Source organism: Ambystoma mexicanum, chromosome 4q (genome assembly GCF_040938575.1).
Source record: "Ambystoma mexicanum isolate Mex_15411 chromosome 4q, UKY_AmexF1_1, whole genome shotgun sequence".
Lineage (NCBI taxonomy): Eukaryota > Metazoa > Chordata > Amphibia > Caudata > Ambystomatidae > Ambystoma > Ambystoma mexicanum.
In genome coordinates, this window is record NC_090928.1 from 679,658,800 (window position 1) to 679,680,930 (window position 22,131).

The 22,131-nt window shown below is 44.1% G+C and overlaps 1 protein-coding gene across 2 annotated transcripts in view; it reads left to right on the forward strand.

Moving 5' to 3' along the window:
• The window catches only part of LOC138467930 (GDNF-inducible zinc finger protein 1-like), a 378,725-nt gene extending 359,812 nt beyond the window's left edge, over window positions 1–18,913 (forward strand). For both annotated transcript variants that reach the window (XM_069608260.1, XM_069608262.1), the window contains one exon: window positions 17,921–18,913. In XM_069608260.1, coding sequence (XP_069464361.1) covers window positions 17,921–18,178 — 258 coding nt within the window. In that variant the 3' untranslated portion in view covers window positions 18,179–18,913. The remainder of the gene's footprint in view (window positions 1–17,920) is intronic.
• Window positions 18,914–22,131: the final 3,218 nt, after the last annotated feature.

A 22,131-nucleotide genomic window follows, 5' to 3' on the forward strand; every position in this document is an offset into this window, starting at 1 on the left:
GGAACTATTATTTGAGGCGTGTCGTGTTCACACTCGAGATGCCTATGTCCAATGTCCAGAAAATGAATTTAATAAGACCGGCGATTCCAGCAAAGTGTTCTTGGACCATTGCTACAATGTGCCCGCTCCGCCAGAGGAAGGTGAAATTGAATTTATAGATGATAGTTTAGCATTACTAAATGAGCACTTGACACAATTGACACCCGCCAAAAAATGCCCCCCAAATAACAGTCCACATTGATCTTTTCTCCTATCCATCGTCAAGTAACAGATGTTGAAATGACAGAAACTGAAGCATCAACACTATTGACCGACGAAACAGACAAAGATATCGACTATAGTATGTCCGGTTTAGCTGATATGTCCACAACAGTTCAGTTGGAAACCACAGTGTTGCCAGATGACAGTATAATAAAAGAGGCCAAATACATAGTATTCGACAGCAGCTTGATAGAGATTATACAGATGCAGAAATGTGTGCATTCAGTGGGAGGGGAAGTATGTCAAAAGCCATTTGTGAGCGTGACTCATCTAACACAAGGCAGTAACCTCAAAATACATGCCACCTGTGAAAAGTCACATAAAGAATTTTCATGGTCCGCTCAACCGATGCTGGGGAAACTGCCAGCTGGCAATCTACTGTGTGCAGCAGCTTTACTTTTCAGTGGCTCCAGTTTCATGAAGTTATCTAGTTTCTTTCAGTTTGTGGGACTCCATTTCATTTCTAAAACGCAATACTACAAATACCAACGTGATTATCTATTCCCTGCCATTAATGATGCCTGGAGAATTGAACAATTGGCTATTCAAAGTACATTCCCCGACAAACGGTTCAGGCTAGCCGGCGATGGACAGTGTGACAGCCCCGGATTTTCTGCTAAGTACTGCACCTACCATCTTCAGGACATGGAAAGTAAGAAAATTGTGAGTTTGGTGGTCGTGCAGGTGTCCCAATGTAAATCCTCGGTGGCCATGAAGAAACTTGGTTTTATAAAATCACTGGAAGATCTACAATCGAGGGGAATGCAAATCGACCTCATAGCCAGGGACAGACAGGTTTTAATAGCCAAGACAATGAGAGAGCAGTATCCAAATATTAAAAATCATTTTGATGTATGGCATGTTGCCAAATCAATCAATAAAAATATCTCGGCTGCAGGGAAAAAAAAAGGTTTGGAAGGTATTTCGCAATGGTCCCAGTCTTTCAGCAACCATCTTTGGTGGAGCTCAAAAACATGTGATGGGTCTGTGGAAATTCTACTGGAAAATGGCGGTCACTAATGCACCACTGTTCCAACGTTCACCACTGGACAGAAAACCAACATTTCCACCAATGTGAACATGGCCCTTTGTCCCCAGAGCAGGCACGGAAGAAGAAGGGTTGATCCCATCTTCACCTCCACACACTATCAAGAGATCTTGAGGGACTCACAGAATTCTGTCACACAGGAAATTTGGAGGTGTAAGTACAGGCCAAAGAGATTGCATTTTGGCATCCAGGGGATGAAATGTCGGACTTTACTTGCGGTATTAGCGCATAACGAGAATGTGGGCCGGGAACAATCTAGGACTGCAGGAAACTTAGGGATGGTTCGCTACTCTATGGCCTTTACGAAAAGAAGCAAAAAATGGGTTGTCAAACCACTATATGAGAAAATGGAATTTGATTTTGTGAAAGATCTTATTGTTAATGTCGTCGAGATGCATACTCATGGAATTGCGCACAAATCAGTTCAGAGCACACATACATTGCCACAAAACATTGCCAGCGTGCCATGTCCACCCAAAGCAGAGCTTGTTAAATCGTTCAAATCCCGGTTGAAATGATTACCATCTGTTTTCATTTTTGCAAAAAATGTTTCTATAAACTGTACAAATAAAGTATGCATTTTGTCTTTTGAAATCTATCCTCTCAGTCCTTTTCTTAAAAATATATTACAATAATTACGATTGCTTTCACATTTCACAGTTTAGTTGAGATACTGTGGGACCTTCATTTTTCGTGTTAATGACCAATGTGTAACAGTGTGTAAGAATATTTGGGTTTTGGCAGTTGACTTGCAATAAAGTTCCGCAAAAAGCTGAATAACTGCTGGACCTACAAAAGGGATTAGACCTAGGCCACAAAACATTCTAGGCACGCAAGAAGTACTGACTGTGAAAACATGCCATGGGGTAGGAGGCCATGAGATAAGTAGAGGTGGCCCTATTATTAGACACATTTTGACTCCGTTTTTGTGTTACACCGACTATAATTTGGGAATAGGGTGCATTCTGTCATTGGCAAATTTCACCTACAGCTGAGCAGCGCCACGAACAACAAGCAGTGATAGCCCCCAATTTCCTGTGCCCGTGCTTCAAAATTCATGTTCTCATGGATGCGTTGACACGGGATGTTGCAAAGTAAGAATGTATGTTCATTTTGAGTGAAGTTCACCAGCTTTGAATTTTTGCTTGGGACCTGGGAGGCCCACACATCCTGCGCACAGTATAAGGTTCTATTGTTTTTTGACCTTGAGAGGCAGGGACCATTCCGAAAGGGATTGAATTGAAGGGGGGTGTAATAACGTATGATATGATAAGGTTGCCCATTCCGAAACTGCATCTACTTACATATATGTTCAGTTTATGAGAAAACGTTGACACGAACGGAGGAGTCTGCATTACGGTCTGCATTACGCCTAGAGAATGGAAATGCCAAATATAATGTAAGTTTCTCTTTAGACGATTTCATACCAGAACTAATCGAAATACGAATAGCTGACCATTACTGCTGGGTGACATTGCACTTGTTCGTTCTGTTTGGCATATTGCAATGAAGTGCTAGTACAACCTTTGTGTGCAGGGCTATCTACCGGGCACATGGGCAGGCCAGTATCGAGACGCATGTAGAGCACCACTCGTTTCTCCCTGGCTCTACGCTAATAAATCATTACATTGTTTTTGCACCTCGAATTCTTGCCCCAGTTTACGCATTACGTTTAGAGCTCAACATTCTCATTCGCACTATCCTCGGAAGCAAATAGCAGAGTACTTTGATATTCCACGTTGTATTCTCTCGGTTCACATTGTGTCACCTCTGCGCTAATAAAGGAAATTATTAATTGTAATAAAGATCGGCTACTGAGAAACTTTTCGATTTTTATCTTTTGCAAACAGGTACATCGTGCCGTTCTGCGATTGTCATCTATTTCAGACCCCGACCAATGGCTTCTTCAACCGCCAGCTGCAGCTACATGTCAATCACTGGATCTACTTGACCATATTTTGGGACGACAGACAAGGTCCAATATGTCCATACGCGGTACTGGCGATTAGGAGCAACATAACAACCTTTACGGTGGTCTAGTGCCAAGTTGAAGCACCAGCCTTGCAATTCACTATGCGACCAAAGTGCTTTGTTTACCCAAAACGAACACCCTGTGTACCCAAAAGGAACAGCGTGTGACTCACGATAAACATTTGCGGATTTATAAAACGAGAGCAAAGAAAAAAAGTTCCATTTTAATTGATTTGGTCACATGCCGAATGTTATCGAAACATTTAATGTGAAATAAATGTACTTTACCAATTGTACAGTCTTGTTGTTTCCTTTTAAAGTACAGTTTAATATTCCTAATTGTGACGCGCCGCGCTGTGAGACGATGTGTGTTGTTTTCCGGGTTCCGCGTCTAGCCGCGTAGGTGAAGACTGGGTGCGTTTGGCCACGCTGCCCAGCAACGTCACGGAGAGAGGCGGAGAATATAAATGATTTGGTGATGTCAGGCTCAGGGGCGGGGGATATGATTTAGTGCCGCAAACGCAGGTCACCCAGGGCGATGCAGCAAGTGATAAGATTATCACAAGATGGCCGCGCCCTGCTGCCTGATTTTGCTTGTGTTCATGAGACCAAAACTCAGGTAAGGTGCATATGAAATGTTTGTACGATCAATCGAATTATGGTTCAAAGCACATGGCCGAACCATAGGGACAATAATATTTCTGGCTGAACCATTCCTTTAATCATAGGCATAGATTTTAAGGCTTTCATATCGGCCCTAAACCTTTTGCACTCTGTAACCAATTTGCTGTTGAGACTATGTTTATGGATGAAATCAGGTCTACAACCCTGACTAGCTACCTGCCCATATTTCGCTAATAGGGGCACGTAATTTAAAGCCTCATTATGCACTTCGAATCTTGAGCTTATAATAGATGTTCTGTCTAAGACGTCTTGTGGGACTAAGCGGAGTCTATTACAGCCTTGAAAAACCTTCACAATTAAACCCTTGGTAACCCGCTGCTTTGCTCTAAATGGGCAGGCCCAGCTTATTTTCAAGAGAATGATCACTAGAGTCCATCTTCATAATTACAAAAGAATCAACTTCTTCTTGAACATTGCGGGAGACAAAGCAGTAATCTAATACCGCCTTTGCGGTGCCTCAGCCCCATGTATGTTTGGGAGGGATAGCACACCTGCAATATTTTTATTTAGCATCAATAGATCCCTGGCTCTTATTTCCTGAAGTAAATAATATGGGTAGAGACCCTCTTTTTTGTTATCGGGGGGCGGGACTCATGGGGTACTGGTCATTTGGAAAAATACTGTATTCCCGTCCCACTGTTGATCCCTATCTGTATCTTACTGTGTTAAAGGGTGGAGTAGCCTAGACTCACCAGTATTTTTTCCAATGTTCTTATTTCCTGAAGCTACACATTCGTTCTTAGCCTACTGGTGATTTTTACCCCTTCCCCCGACTGCTTAGACATTTCAAAATTCACACATCTGATGTTTAAGTCACCAACCAATATGATGAATGGGTTTACTATCGTCAGCTGGGCCTCATCAATCACCTCTATCATAGTACTTATAAATAGACCACAACCTACCTTAGACGGGTTCCAATACAAATTAATCAAAATGGTCACTACTGGTTCAAACGAGTCTGCATGTGTCCATTGAGCTGTTACTATTTAAGTCCTTACATCATTCCATGGGCGTTAATGTTCCTTGGAGGGGGCCGGGCAGCAGGAATCCAAGACCAATCTTCGTCATTTGATGAGACGGGACCACAAGGTTTTCATACTCGACTGATCTTATATCATTCAACATCCTGGAAAAAGTTATTTTTAACGAAGGGTCCTGCCATGTCAGTAGCACCACTTCTTTTGTCTCAGTGCTATCAGGGCGCATACCATCTACTTTTTCTGGTTTATGTACTTCAGCGTGAATCCAGTTTGCTTTCTGGACCCTCCTTAAGTTAGCCTCATGCTTACATGTCGGTTCCCAGCGGGAATCTTCATAGATTGAGTCTTTTGCTAGCTCAAATCCCAGTGTCCAAAATGTGGAAGCAGCTTCCCACAGCATTTTTTTTAACACGCTTTGAACTAACATGCAATCGGACCCAATCGGTTCTAGCTTCTTGTACAAACTCCACAACAAGGATATCCTTTGAGGATAGTAAGTGTAGAGCCGGTATATGGTGTAGTAAAATCATAACATTGGTTCTATTTAGTATCAGGCCATTGTTCACTTGAGTTTGGTGTTCTAAAGATATAGTTATTGCCTCTGCTCTTTTTTGTTTGGCATCTGTGGCCTCAGTTCTGATTTCTCGTTTATTGCTATTGCCTCTGATAAATGGAGGTGAGATTGGAATTGCAGTTTTTTTTCCAACTTTAACCATCAGTATGTCAGAGTCATGCACTTCTCCTCTCCATGTAGACATAGGTTAATCTGTTTAGGATTCCGAGCCAGGGGAGGAGCGTAGATTGACTTCCCAGTAACCCCTTACTGGGTTTGATTCTCCTCCTGAGCTTGATTCCTTTGGAGGGTCTCCTCCGATGATTCAGTGGAGTATGTGGAGAATTCCATAGATGAGACAGATTCATTCACATCACTTTCAAGACTTTGACATCTCGTCTCTTTCTGATTGTGAAGACTAGACGGGGCACTAGGCCCTGCCACCAGAGTAGAAGGTTCAACAATAGTCACTTCATCCACGTTCCTCAGGTTAGAAACATTATGAGATGGATCTTTTAAGGGTTTCAGATTCCGTATAAAGACTCTTAAGGAATTAGACTTTGTTTTTTTCCTTTGCATTAACATGCCTGAGGGCTTAGATTTCCGTTTTTTTTTTTTTTAACTAATGATGGAATATGTAGACTCGGCACCCTCTGAAGTTTTAGGCAATGGTCCAGATTCCTTTGACAGAATTGCTCCTGAAAAGTCTTGTTGGGCCTCCTTTGAGGCACAATCTCCCATTGCTAGACCCTGTGCTGGGTCTGAAACCTCGATATTATATGTTCTAGTCCTGGGGGCCTGATCGCTCCCTTCAGTCATCAAAAGGCAGGAGACCGATAGAAGTTTAAACCTCTGATTTGTTTGTGGCAGTGCTTCGTTGGTCAGGTTATGGGCTCCCTCATTTTCCGATAAATGTGCACACAATTTCGGGTGATGACTGCTCTTACCACCAGCCTTTTTACTCAGTGAGCTTTATCCCACCTGTCATCACTACTTTGGTCCTGCTTATCTCTCTGGTCCACAAATCTTCTGATCAATTTTTGGGGGTCCAGAACCGCTTCCATCATTGCCATATTATCTATCTGTTCTGCACTGGCCAAATTGCATAGCCTTTTTCTTGCCATTTGCTAGATTGTTCAGCTTCATAATCTAGCCCGGCTTGTAGTTTATTTGAGAATGCTTCTAAATAGATCATTTTAGAATGGACCATTGCCAGAAGGGTGGCGTGGTCCTTAAAAATCTCATTTATTGCTATATATAATTTGATGAAGGGTGCCAAGGAGATTGATAATGCTCACATAATCAGGGACTATATTTTCTGCATCGATGGACCGCCGGCTTGCAACTTTTGGGTCTGAGTGTTCGGGGAGAAAACGGAGTCATTCAAGGTCGACACCTCAGAATCCAACGTTGCTTCGGATGAGATTGCAGACAATAAGGGGTATTGCTTAGCAATGATTGCCGGTGAACTCGCTGTCCCCGCAGGCAATGAGTTAGCCCTTAGGATTTCATCTGTGGTCCTTGCACCCACGCTATCATTGGTAGACGTGACACTTTTCTGAGTGGGAGAGTTCTTAGGGTTTTGAGATGTATGACTCAATGTATTAGATCTTACTTGAGTAATAGGAGAAGCAAGGTAATTTAGTATATCAGCCACTTACGCTGGTTGGTTTCTCCTTTTCCAGTTAGCTTTGTTATTCAGTGAGGCTTGAATGAGAGCTATATCCTTCAACAATCGTAGAGCTAACATGGAAATCGGTAATACCCTTGGGGTCTCTTCCCCGGCCTTCTCCAAGATTTTGACCTGCAGAGGACTCTTCAGAATTAGAACAGCTTTATCTAACGGCGAAAGAGGTTCGCCCAATGTTGCCATAGGCTCAATGTCATTGTACTCCTTGCTAGGTGAGCTATTCAAGTTTTCTTATATTCTCAGAGGGAGCAGAGCTTGGATGTTGGAATGATTGAGTTTCCTTCTTGGTCTTCTTCTTTACCTTTACCCTCTTATTGGGCGGATAAGGACGGGCTCCGCTGGAGGCCACCTTTGCAGGAAACAAGTTCCTAACCAAAAGGGACCCCCAGAAAGCCTGCCTCAGATTCAGGGGAAAAGCTTCTTCCGCACCAAAAAACCCTGATCGACTCTGACAGCTCTGGAGGACGACTCAGCTTTGAAAAGGTAGGTCTCTCGAGATGCAGGCGAAGGCGTGCCACGGCAACTTTGAAGTTGTTAAATGTCCTAGATGGATTCAACCGTGAGTATAATAAAGGTAAGTAGAACAGAAGGTGAAGAAAGAATGAATGAGTGAAGAGAAGGTTGCCAGAGTGAGAATGCCAGAATGGCTGCAGAGCGTGCAGGAGCACAGGAACAGGAGGAAGCTCACGGTAAACCCGGAAGTGTGCCTTGAGAAGGGTAGAGACTCAGCAGGAGGAGTAGATCCGAAAGCCGGTAAACCTGAGAGTGGGAGAGCAGCTGGGAGAAGCGCCGGAAGAGAGAAGCGGCAGTCCCAGAGCGGAGGGCGAGGAGTAAAGAGAGAGAGGCGGCTACCAAAAGTAGCTGCGAGGAAGGAAGGCGAAAACTCGCTACTGGAGGGGCGGCGAACTGTAAGAGGTAACAGAACGCCAACAGGTACCAAGGAGCGATACAACGTACAGGACGCAAGCTTCTGTGCGTTGTTATAGAAACGTCGTGAGGTGGCGGCCATCTTGGTGGAAGGCTAGACACGCCTGACGCTTCTGAATGGCAATCAAAAACTTTGATAAGCAGAAGCCCATCAATGCCATACCTTCCAGGGCCGAGACATGACAGTATGACCCTTCCTCATCGGGGTTTCCCCCCCGCTCCCCCCCGGTTTGCCGGGATATCGTCTATGGAAGATCTGCAGAAGTTAAGGTGCATGAATGTGGTGTTTGGGTTCCCAAGTCCGTTCAGACACAGAATACCCCTTCCAATGTACTAGATATTGTAAAGTACCTCAGTGGTATCTGGAGTCCACGATATGAGATACCGCATATTCTGCAAGTTCTGATGGTGATGGAATCTTTTGTTGAACTTTGGCCCTGTGATATGGATCCGGAACAAATGGTTTCAACAAAGAGGTATGGAATACTGGATGCACTCTTCATCTTCTGTGGAAGTTGTAATCTGTAATCCACCAGGTTGATCTGTTGTGCTATTGGGTAGGGACCCAAGTATTGAGGAGCAAACTTGCCTAGGTGCAACCAACGAGGGGGAAATTTGGTTGAGAGCCAGACCAAAGTGCCGGGAGACCACTCAGGATTGGCTCATCTGCCACGATCTGCTCCTTCTTTATTCTTCCTTCGACTTTCTTCCATGGCTTTCAGAGCTTCCTTCTGGGTAGACCGTATAGCTTCCAAGAGACTGTCCACTGTTGGGGAATCAGAATAGTCCTTCTCCATTCCAGGTACATGTGAAGGGTGGAAGCCATAAGTGCAGAAGAAGGGGCTCATCTTGATGGCAGAATGGTAGGTGTTACTATAAGAAAATTCTGCCAAAGGTAACAGGGAGGACCAGTTGTCTTGCTCCCAGTTACAGAAGCATTGGAGGTATTGTTCTAGGGTGGCATTTAACCTTTCTGTCTGGCCATTGCTTTGGGGATGAAATCCAGAAGAAAGCGCCCTCTGTATACCCAGTTGGTTGCACAAGGTGGCCCAGAACCGAGAGGTAAATTGTGACCCTCTATCCGAGAGTACGGTTCTGGGTAGCCCGTGGAGTCAAACTATCTCTCGAAGAAAGACAGCTGCCATTTCTGGAGCAGTGGGAAGACATGGGAGAGCTGTGAAATGAGCCATTTTACTAAAGGAGTCCACTGTAACCATGATGGCTACGTGACCTTCCGATTGGGGGAGATCCACAATAAAATCAGTAGATATTTGCTCCCAAGGCTGTGAGGGAACTAAAGGCTGTTGCAACTGACCCAACGGTTTGCCTGACTGAGACTTACTGGCAGCACAAACAGGACAGGAGGAAACGTATCGTTGTACATCTTGTGACAGAGTCGGCCACCAGAAGAGTCTCTTCACCAATTCCACCGTGTTTCTTAAGCCCTTATGACCTGCCAGAGGCGACTTATGGCACCAAGTTAGCACCTGCATCCGCAAATCATACGTTGGGATGAAAAGAGCCGTCTTATGGTACAATAACCCATCCTTCTGAAGCAAGTTGGGATTTCTCCTGTCTTCATTCTGGATTCCTTCTTGGACTGCTTGAAAAAACCTGGAAACAACAGATATAAACCTCTTGTTTGCCAAAAGCAGCTATGTTCCACCATGGATCTCTTGGGTTACCTCCCGGCTTCTGGAAAGAGCATCTGCCAAGTTATTTTGGGAGCCTGATATGTAAGTGAGATGGAAATCAAACTGGGAGAAGTAACACGCCCACCTGGCATGGCAGGCGTTGACACACTCCATTTGTTGGAGTACCCGAAGGTTTCTATGGTCAGTTCTGATGATAAAGGGCTCAGATCCTTGTACTAAATGTCTCCATTCCTCACAGGATTTCTTAAAGGCCAACAGTTCCTTTTCCAACACGGAATAGTTCCTTTCACTGGGTGTCAGTAACCTGGAATAGTAGGTGATTGGGTGTTCCAAACCGTCTTCCGTGTTTTGGAGAAGGGCGGCCCCTATAGCACCATCTGAGGCGTCCGTCTCCAATATAAAAGGACGCGTCTGATCTGGTTGGACCAAAATTGGAGCTGACATAAACAATTCCTTGAGATGTTGGAAGGCTTGGATGGCCGAAGAATCCATATGAAACTTGACTCCTTTCTTTACTAAGGCGGTAATCGGGAGAACAATCTTGGAGAACTGGGGAATAAATCAGTGATAAAAATGTACCAGACCCAAAAACCTCTGGACCTCCCTGACACTCTTCGGTTCGGGCCATCGTAAGATCGCTTCAACCTTACACGGGTCTATCCGGATACCTTCACTGGACAAAATAAATCCTAGATATGAAACTGATTCTGCATGGAATTGACACTTTTCAGGCTTCACAAAAAGTTGGTTCTCTTGGAGGCGTCTCAATACTTCTTTCAGAACCTGGGCGTGTTCTGTAGGATCCGTAGAAAAAATAAGGATGTCATCGAGGTATACGACCACAGACAAAAATAAAAGGTCTGAGAATATCTTGTCCATATACCTCTGGAAGATAGCTGGTGCATTGACCAGGCCGAATGGCATCACCCGGTATTTGAAGAGACCTGGGGGGGGGTCCTAAAAGCGGTCTTCCATTCATCACCCTCCTTAATCCTAAGGAGGTGGTAAGCCCCCCAAGGTCTAATTTAGTGAAAATGGTAGAATCTTGCACTGCCTCTAGGATGTCCCTAATCAACGGCATGGGATACCTGTCCTGAAGGGTAATCCTATTGAGACCTCGATAGTCGAAGCAAGGCCTCAGTTCCGAGGTTCCCGTCTTGGGGATGAAGAATAATGAGGCTCCCCCGGATGATCGGGATTCACAAATGAGGCAATTTTCAAGGTTTTCCTCGAGGTACTCCTTGAGAGCCTTCCTCTCGGGACGGGATAGAGGATACATCCTTCCAAAGGGTACTACTGCTCGCTCCTGCAACTCAATAGAGCAATCTTTGGGTCTGTGAGGTGGTAACAGGCGAGGAACCTTATCCTCAAACACTCCTGCAAAGGATTGATAGGCTAGTGGAATACTCAATACCACCTTAGATGGCAGAGTGCCGTCCTGTCCCACCTGTTCTTCTTGAGAAGGTTGTCTGAAGCAATTCTCTTGACAATACCCATAATCAAAGCTTAAAGTGTTGAGGGACCAGTCAATGCGAGGATTGTGTCTTCTTATCCAGGGCATCCCCAGGATTATGGGAAGTGTGCAGCTCTGATGACATCAAATTTAACCAACTCTTGGTGTCTTCCCATCAGCACTGGTATAGGTTCTGTCTCCAAAACAATGGGACCAGACGTGAGAGGAGAGCCGTTCCCTCCACCGGAATGGCTCGATGTTTGTTCTGAACAGGTACTCCCTGTTCCCTTGCCCGCCCAGGTGCCGTCCACAAAATTCCCTGCAGCTCCACTATCCAGCATGGCCATGACTTCCACTAACTTCTTGGATGTCAACTGCAGCTGGACTAGCAATACCATCAATCGGGAATCATCTGTTAATCCTGTTGCTTGGGTGTGGTTACAGGATTTTTGGTGACCTCCCCCGATGTCACCCCTGCACATACTCGGGGGTGGGGGGGAGGGGCCGGGAGGATGGGGGAAGCGTTTCCCTTCTTCCTAGGAGGTACATCCAGACAGTTGCGAAGCAAGTGTTTAGAGGACCCACAATACATACAGAGGCCTAACTCTCGTCTTCTCCTTTCTTCTGGTGTGAGGGGGCCCCGAGCCGAACCAATCTGCATAGGCTCTTCAGAGGTTAGTTCTGTCTTGACTACTTCCTTAGACGAAGGAGGTGGGTCATGCAAGGGAGAATATCCTCTTTGCCGTTTCTTCTCCATACGTCTCTCATTTAGACGAAATTCAATTTGTAAAGTCAGGGTTACTAGTTCCTGAAATTAACCAGGTCGGGGCACTCGTGCCAGCTAATCTTTAAGATCTTCATGAAGTCCCCTTTTAAAGATGGTCTGTTGTGCCGAATCTGGCCAACCAGAATTGGTAGCAAACTTCAGAAATTTAGATACATAGGTTTGAACGTCAGAACCCCCTTGTCTGACATTGAGCATGGCTTCGTAAGAAGGAAAAACCACCTCAGGTCGGTCAAATCTTGATTGGAACTGCTGTGAGAACTGGTTGAATTTAGTAATGCTGGGTCATTATTAGTTACCAACGGAGTGGCCCAGGCCAATGCATTTCCTACCATATTTGAAATTAGGAATCCAACTTTAGCATTATCGGTCTCAAAGGCCTTCGGTCTGAATGTGAAATATACCCTACAGGCATCCATAAATTCCTTCCAAGACCTGGGATTTCCATCATACTTGCCAAAATATAATGGCATGGGAGTAGATCACTTCTCTCCACACTGCGCGCGGCCATCTGCTGTTTCAACGTAGTGTTCTCTGCCTGCATATTCTGCATCTGTACTGTTAAACCTTGAATGGCGGGCACCAGTTCCTGGTATTGTTCCAGGGAAGGCTTAGGGGATTGTGGGCGTTGTATACTGTTGTGGCTGGAATTGTCTATGGAACTCTCCCGTGACACCTCCGCTCCTGGCTCTTCTGCTGAAGTGTTCCGTGTCTGTGAGGTCTCTCTCCTCCGGGAAGTTGCCTTCTTGGTCTTCTTCTTTACCTTTACCCTCTTATCGTGCAGGTAAGGACGGGCTCCGCTGGAGGCCACCTTTGCAGGAAACAAGTTCCTAACCAAAAGGGACCCCCAGAAAGCCCGCCTCAGATTCAGGGGAAAAGCTTCTTCAGTACCAGATAACCCTGATAGACTCTGACAGCTCTGGAGGACGACACAACTTTGAAAAGGTAGGTCTCTCGAGATGCAGGCAGAGGCGTGCCACGGCGACCTTGAAGTTGTTAAATGTCCTAGATGGATTCAACCGTGAGTTTAATAAAGGTAAGTAAAACAGAAGGTGAAGAAAGAATGAATGAGTGAAGAGAAGGTTGCTAGAGTGAGAATGCCAGAATGGCTGCAGAGCGTGCAGGAGCACAGGAACAGGAGGAAGCTCATGGTAAACCCGGAAGTGTGCCGTGAGAAGGGTGGAGACTCAGCAGGAGGAGTATATCCAAAAGCCGGTAAACCTGAGAGTGGGAGAGCAGCTGGGAGAAGCACCGGAAGAGAGAAGCGGCAGTCCCAGAGTGGAGGGTGAGGAGTAAAGAGAGAGAGGTGGCGACCGAAAGTAGCCGTGAAGAAGGAAGGCGAAAACTTGCTACTGGAAGGGCGGCGAACGGTAAGAGGTAACAGAACACCAACAGGTACCAAGGAGCGATACAACGCACAGGACGCAAGCTTCTGCGCGTTGTTATAGAAATGTTGTGAGGCGGCGGCCATCTTGGTGGAAGGCTAGACCACGCCTGACGCTTCTGAATGGCAATCAAAACCTTTGATAAGCAGAAGCCCATCGATGCCATACCTTCCAGGGCCGAGACATGACAGTATGACCCTTCCTCACGCTAGACTCACCACACTCTGTGGCGCTCCACCTCTATGCTGGTGATTTTTAACCTCCTTCTCTCCAATAAACAGCAAAAGATGACTGCTCGACCACAGAACGCCACACACTTCTGACAAATGCTGCTAGACTCAGCAGACTCTGCGGTGCTCCACGCCTTGCCAGTGATTTTAACCTCCTCCTCTCCAACAGACAGCAAAGAAAGACTGCTGCACCACAGAATGTAACACACTGCTGACAACTGCTGCAACACTCAGGAGACAAATCAGATTTGTAAGTGTCCCAATCCCCCTACCGTAAATGGTGCGAGAGATTCTGAAGATGTTTAATGAAAGTAAAACATATAATTAGCACGTTCGATAATACTCCTGATACTACACAATCATTTTCAGGTCTACAGTTCCAGTGCAGCATCCACAATTCTCCATAAATACAGAGAGTGCTTTCACCTTGGGGCATGTCCGCATTTCCTGCTGTCAATTGATAGGTATTCAGGCTCAGTGTTTGGGGCAAAATGTACTCACGGCCCAATATTTTTCCTGAGATTGTGTTTTGTGGCACTATCCGTACCATGTGTCAAGTGCTGTGTCTCTCAGGTGCGCATGCAACTTCCCGCTTCCCACAGGTGCACCCTATTTGTAACAATGAAGAAATATAACATAAGTGAAGCAGGAAAAGGCACTAATCCGGCACCTCTCACTTTGAATTCAGGCAGTCCTTCCCTTATATGGTATTGTGTGCATTGCCTTGGAATGTCTCTGCTCTTTCCTTTTATATAAGGAAACCAGCTGATTTTCTCTACAGATTTGTTTTTGACTCTCGTTCCCCTCATCCATTCTTTTGGTCTGGTCTTTTATTCATATGCTGATGATACCCAGCTTCTCCCTGGATAGACGTAGGTCCGGGTGAGGTTGCAACAAGTTTTAAACTCTGCATCCCTCTGGGGGACTGGATGTGGTTGAAGGATTTGTAGTGTAACAGCAGCAATACTGCTGCTGGGCAGGATCCTCTGTTTTGGTCTGCCACGTTTTTGGCCCAGTAGACTGGGTTTCTATCCACAGCCAGTCTCCACAGTTAAGAACTTCGGTGTCAAAATTGGCAAAGATTTGTTGTTTGCACCCCAGATCACCTAAGTGACTTCCTCGTGTTTTTTCCATCCATGGGTGCTTCAACAGTTTTCTCCTTTATCACATACTCGGCTCTTTGATTATGGCCATCAATCAGTGTTGTTAGGACTTTAGCAACGCTGAGTTTGTTGGTCTTCCTGACTACAGCATTCACCAACTTCAAAAAGTTCTGAATATTGCAGCCTACTTCCTTACACATACTAAAAGAAATGCTTATATCTTCGCTGTTCTTTCCTCCCTTAAAGGGATGGTCTAGTAAAAATTTTTATTTAAAAAATAGATAGGCCACATAAAAAAAATATACTAGCATCCTCCGTTTTAAAACTTCCTATGTAAAATTTTGAGCTATTCAAGCTCAAAATTCGAAAAAGCAAGCACAGGGGCGCAGCCATTTTGTGAAATGGAGGCCCTCCTGTGCTGGCTTTTGCTTTTGCGGCACTAATGAAGGAAAAGCCAGCCAGCTGTAGTAAACAAAGTCTACCGCTGGGTGGCTTCCCTTCATTAGTGCCGGGACTCGGAGGACGCGGACCGGAGACCAGAGCAGGAAAGCTGCAGCTGAATCTCGGTAAGTGCTATTTATTTTTTTTACAAAAAATAAGCACTAGCTGCGGGTTTTTTTCTAAGTTTTCCGGGCTGGAGGAGCCCGGAAAACTTAGAAATAAAACCGCAGCTTTAAAAACGTTGTATTTATGTTTGCGGTCGCTTTTGAAGCGACCGCAAACATAAATACAACGTTATTGTGTTGGAAAACGCTGCGTTTTTTCTTTCCAAGTTTCTCAGGCTCCTCCGGCTCGGAGGAGCCTGAGAAACTTGGAAAGAAAAACCGCAGCGTTTTCCAACACAACCGCGTGTGTTTCTGCCTGCTGTGGCTATCACTTTGGGTCTCCGATGCTCAGCACCGGAGACCCAAAGTGAAAGCCACAGCAGGCAGAAACACACACAGTTATGTTTACATGCCGCGTAGTGTTTCTACCTGCAGCTGATTTCCCATTTGGGGCTCTCGGGCTCCCCGTGGGGAGCCCGAGAGCCCCAAATGGGAAATGCTAAATGCTGCGTTGTCTGCCTAAATCTGCTTTCCCATTTGGGGCTCTCGGGCTCCGGAGCCCGAGAGCCCCAAATGGGAAAGCAGATTCAGGCAGACACAACGCGGTTGTTTTCCACAATGCCGCGTTGTGTCTGCCTGAATCTGCTTTTCCATTTGGGGCTCTCGGGCTCCCCGTGGTTTTAAAACCGCAGCGTTTTCCAACACAATAACGTTGTATTTATGTTTGCGGTCGCTTCAAAAGCAACCGCAAACATAAATACGTTTTTAAAGCTGCGGTTTTATTTCTAAGTTTTCCGGGCTCCTCCAGCCCGGAAAACTTAGAAAAAAAACCGCAGCTAGTGCTTATTTTTTGTAAGAATAATAAATAGCACTTACCGAGATTCAGCTGCAGCTTTCCTGCTCTGGTCTCCGGTCCGCGTCCTCCGAGTCCCGGCACTAATGAAGGGAAAGCCACCCAGCGGTAGACTTTGTTTACTACAGCTGGCTGGCTTTTCCTTCATTAGTGCCGCAAAAGCAAAAGCCAGCACAGGAGGGCCTCCATTTCACAAAATGGCTGCGCCCCTGTGCTTGCTTTTTCGAATTTTGTGCTTGAATAGCTCAAAATTTTACATAGGAAGTTTTAAAACGGAGGATGCTAGTATTTTTTTTTTATGTGGCCTACCTATTTTTTAAATAAAAATTTTTACTAGACCATCCCTTTAACTTGTGTCGTATCACATTTTGGATTCATTGTGAAATCACTGGCCTGTCCCACAAATGTATAAATGGTCTTGCCACTCGTTTTCTGTCAGCAGGAACATCTACCTGTTGTCCGTCTAGATCTCTCTGCTCATCTGAAAAGCTTCACATGAACATTCCTAGTTTCTGGAGAAGCAGGATCTGAAATAGTTATTGCCGTCATGGAATGCACTTCCTTTCTGTCTAGCACTGTAGCTGAATACATGGCATTCCACAAAGCAAGGCTCTTAAACTTACTTTCCCATAAACCCATTAGTGTACCTACCCTCAGCCTGGGCCAAGACGCCCACCTGTAGTGTATAGAAGTACTAAGCAAATTCATACTTTTTACAGCTTTCAGTTAACACTCTCAACAAATACATGCTATCAGTATCCCCTTTAGGACTGGGATGGTCAAGGTTGTTAGAATGATCAGTAGGTATGGCACAAATGTAATTTTTGTGGTCCATACCCATTACAGATAAAGAGAAAACATGACAGTGTTAAAGTTAAAGAGCCCGGCTCTAGTACCACGAAGGTGTTTACATCAAATGCTGTAGTAGCATCAAGTGACAATTATGAGTGCTATTTGCTCTTTAATTCTGTTTTTATTTATTGTGCTTTTAGTTTACAAAATAAACCTTGCACAAACATTAGTTAACATTCGGAAGTTTGCAGAAAAGAGATGAAAAGGGGCTAAAAAGAGTCCATTAAAACTCATCAATTCCTCTAGGCATAAAACAGTTCCAAAATTCCATAATGCCAAAACACCTACAATTGACATTACCAGTTAATATTTAATACATTTTGCTCTAAGTAAAAATTGATACAAAACATTTTGTAGCATCAATAGAGGTAGATTCAAGTAATTGAGTCCATAAAATGTCCCACTGAGAAAGTCGCAAATCCTTAATGTAGCTTCTAAAACAAGTCCAACGTTCAATATTCAGGTATTCACACGTCAGAATTATGCGTTTGAGGGTCTCGACATCTCTCCCACAATAGCAGCACAACGTATTTTCGCAATCGGCTTTCTTCCATTAAAATAAATGTTTCTCTCACTCCTGTATTAAAGAGCTATTTGCTTTTTAATACAGGCGTGTGAGTGACCCTCTGTAACTGGAAAAATTGCAGTATTCGTCTTTGGAATCCAGATGATACTTCCAAAGGGACAGATGCCATTCCTCTCCACGGAACACGCAACAATACCTGAGTCCACAGTTCTCTCTAGACTTTCTATTTTAACTATCTGCTACCAGTACTTGCATTCGTCCCTTCTTGTCAGGGTATGCCTCATATATAATTACATTAGTTTTACTTAATCATTTACTGAGGCAGAAGATTTGTTTTTTAAATAAAAAGAATATCAGAATGCAAAACCATAACTTTGCATGGGATTAACATGCTTTTTCTTTTGTTTTTGTTCCTAGATCCATGATCGGAATGCACACTGGAGACATTTTTTAATTGATCTAACTACGAAAAAGGATCACAACTGGTCCAAAATTGAAACTTTGTCAGATGTCTACGTTGGTGAAGATCCAAACTCAGAGATTTTGTCAATAGACAAAGAAAAGCTGCTTCAAACAGAAACCACAAGTATAAAAGGTGTAGAACCTTTGTCTCCCAATCATGCACATAGAGACAAAGAACTATCACTTGCACAACATTATGGTTGCATTTGTTAATTTACTTCGTATGGAATGTATAAGACACATGCCGTGTAGCGAGTCATTGAGACCTAGGGGGTCATTAGAAACGCGGCGGTAGCTGTGCTGGTAAAAACGGCAGGCTGGCGCCGGAGTTGTGCATTTTTTCTGGCACCTGGCTTTGGGGAATTACCAGGGGATTACAGCCCCGGCAGTCCCTGAAGCTAGGCGCTGGAAAAAGTAACTCCCCATTCCCATTCGAGTCCCATAGAACTCAATGGGAATGGGGAGGACGGATGCACCTGCACTGTTGCACACAGTGCCGGTGCATCCATAAAAGCATCTGCACGCAGAACTCAGAGTATGCCGGACCAGTAACAACGGTGCCAGTAGCTTACCAGCACCGTTGTTACCGGACCGGCATACTCCTAATGAGGACCCTAGTCTTTAAGTGGTACCTGCTAGTTAAACTAAAGTTATAAATACTAAATAGCCACCACTGAAAATCGTCAGACAAAAACACGTTTCCAGGCTTGTCTGTACTTCCTGTTGTTAGCCTCTTCTCTGGATGTGTCCTTGAAAAGTGTTCCAGACTATAGTGGTGACGCACACTTTGGATGTTTCAGTGGAAAAGTCAAGAATATAACCTCTATGGGCACATTTTAACTATATGGGCTGATGTTTCCAGTTTCATTCAAAGTTTTGAGACGTTTACAATGTATCTTTAAACCTTATGCATGGTCTATGAATAAAGGCGTCTCTTTAAGTTTCTTACTTTGAGCATTTCACTGATGGTATCCAGGTGTTTCAACAAAGAAGCAGTCCTTCCTCTAAGTTGTTATTAGGGGTCTATAAAAGTTATGAATGTTTGGGCCAATGTGGCCACAGACATTAGCATTGAAAAGAGATCAATCATACCCTGTAACCCTAACAAATGGTACTTAACAATGCTGCATGCTCTGTTGGTGGCTCCTCCCGACCAACAGATGAATCTGAAGTCTTGAGACTCTCTTGGACAGTCCCAAAATTAATAAATCAACATAGTAGACGTAGTAGTAGCAGTAATAGTGAGGCCCTGCACCATGCAACAAGGAATGTTGTGACCCTTTCTGCAATCCAATGACTTCAAAACTGGTGTCTATGCCCAAGTCTAACACAATTCAACTACAGTATAGTGCGCTACCATGGAGTGATAAAGGTGTACTTGGACTGCTGCTACTCCTCATTTGCTTATATATTGAGTTTCGTTGCAGTATTCTGTCACTGAGCAGTAGAAATTCCCATTCAAAGGGACCCTGTTGGGCCCCTGTCACAAGTGTCAGGCTCCAGGGAGCTTGCCTGCTCCTTTGGCCAGTGTGCCACATCTGTGCCAAACCCAGTGCTGAACGAAATTACACAGGTGCAGCAAGACCCATAACTGGAGGGAAAAGCAAACTAAGTGCCACCTCGAATTTTCTTTGGACGTTGGGCAGAGCACTCCTTCGGCCACATCTACCGGAACTCTGTACTTTCCATAATTTTAGTTTGACACCCGAAAATCTGCACTTAACATGTGACCACTTATGATGACTTAGTCCACCATATGTTCTTGAAAGCAGATATCTTTTTTTCCCCCTTACGAAGCTGTTGAGTAAAAGTAAAATACGTTTTGAGGATTTGGATCTGAATTCGTCCACATGGGAACCTTCTGTACATAGTACTGAAAGGAACTGGATCAATATCTACAGCAATATAATATTGAATATGAAGCCATTGTGAAATATGAAGACAATCAAAGCAGATAAAACTCCTGCGCCTTTGTTTTCAAAATAAAAAACATTATATGATAATTACGTATCACAAACATAATGACATGTTCCCCCTTTCTTGAACATCATCTTGGAGCACTACCAATAGTTTTATGAACTACAGCCCATATCTACATGTATGTAGGCAAAAAAATCAATTTCACAGAAAACTGTTTCTGCAATCACAGAACCGATCCAGCAGATATCATGCAAGTTACCACAGCACAACAACTAGAGAGACAAAGGAGTAAAACGAATTGTGAAACAACTTCCCTACTGATCCTCTCCCTTGTATACTTCTACCTTACCCCCTGTCAGGAAGCATGCAGTGGCTATAGTGGCCTGGGATCCTTTCCAGCAATCTAACTACAGGCAGTAGTACATGTTGAAATGCTGTTGAAATGCAGCAGGCATTTTGGAACAGTACACAAACCTGCACTCTCAAAAGTATTTCTCCAAGCCCCCACAGTACATGATTGCTGCAGGTGCAAGCGCTGACTGCACTCATTATTGATGAGTGACTGAGTACCAGAAGCACTTCACCTGCTCCGACATCCACCTCCCAAACCCACCCCTGATGGGACTCCACCATGATGAATCAGGTTTATGAGAGTATATCCTCCCACCTCCACGGACTAGTTTGTCAAATAAATGGTTCAGCATCCAAAGTCAATGACTATGAGTATCATCTCCCAAGAGCTAGTGCTAGCTGAATAACCATTCCATTCAAAGACGTTACAGCAGAGCAGAATTGAAGGACTAATAAGCTAACTTTGCTTTGATCAGCAAGCCATGGTTTGGGTGGCGTTTTCAAAGCACTGTTAACACTGCTCAAGCACTGATTCAACCTCTCAGTTAGTCCATCAGTCTGTGGATGAGAGCAGGGAAAAAAACTACTGCCCTCTCTAACTCAGAAGCTGCCCTAACTTCTCACCAAATGTACTGTGAACCTCACTCTGAAATGGTTATACATGGTAAAATATACAAAAACAAATGTCCCCCAGAAAAAAGTTGACAAATCCTATGCTATGGGCAAACCATTTCATTGCCTAAAATGTGTCATCTTGGAAAATAAGCCTCAACGGCTATTATCGGAGTAGAACCCTCAGACAAAGTTAACTCTGTATTAAACATCAGTGCAAATGATATGTCAAGATTGAAGAGCAAGCTATAAACAACCTCCTGGCCTTTGGTGCAATTATTTGCTCTGAGGGCAAACCAAACCACCAGACACACTTTGGTGGACATCTGCTGTCATTTCTGGCCACCAAGAGAACGTCTTACCAAGTTTATAATTGCTTTATTCCCTTGATGGCCAGATGCCACCTCACCATGTCACATTTCCTACACCTTTTTTGCTTTAAGCTTCTGGTTGAAATAATGCAAGCACAAAAACAATAACCCATGCCTATTACACAGAGGAGGGCAATGATGATGCAACATTTCTAACTGCTGCAAAGGTTCATTTATCCTCATTCAAAAAATACTTGGTAAGATGAGCCACTGATCCCTCTAATTTTCTTTGGCCATGTGCGACAATGGAATGCTTGTGAGCACAACACTAGTCAACTGTGCAACTGAGGAATGGAGGGAGTCAGTGTGAGCGTAGCATCTGTGCATCAAATTTCATTTTTTGGGGCCATTTCAAAACCACTGTCAAAGGGTGCTGTTTTAAATCTCAAAAAGCTACTAAAGATATATTTAGTTTGCATTGTTTAAAAACATATTTGTAAGCAGCATAGCTGGATAGCTGGATTATTGAAATATTTCAGATGAGTGCAAATAATAGGCAGATGGATTATTCTGGATCACAAGATAATATGAATAGCTGCCCCCTGTTAGGCAAGGTTTCCTGAAGTCCGCTGTGAGGTAGGACTTTATAAAACTATCCCAATTTTTTTAGATCCCCAACTCTTAGTATCAGTCTGTACTACTCATGGAACTTTGGTAGAGTGGCAGAGCAGTCAGGCTTTTAAGAGGAAGATGTGAGCTGCAAAGTAGGTACACTGAACCTAGTTAGTAATGGAGTTCAAAGAAACTCTTACACATAAATAAAATATAAATGTATTATATTTACACAATATATGCTTTAAAATACTAGCACAATTAACCAAAACACACAAATATACTTGTAGATACTTTTCAAAGGCCACTGCTTAGTTTGTAGTTGCTTGCGGTCACAATTGTTACAGCATTTGACACTAA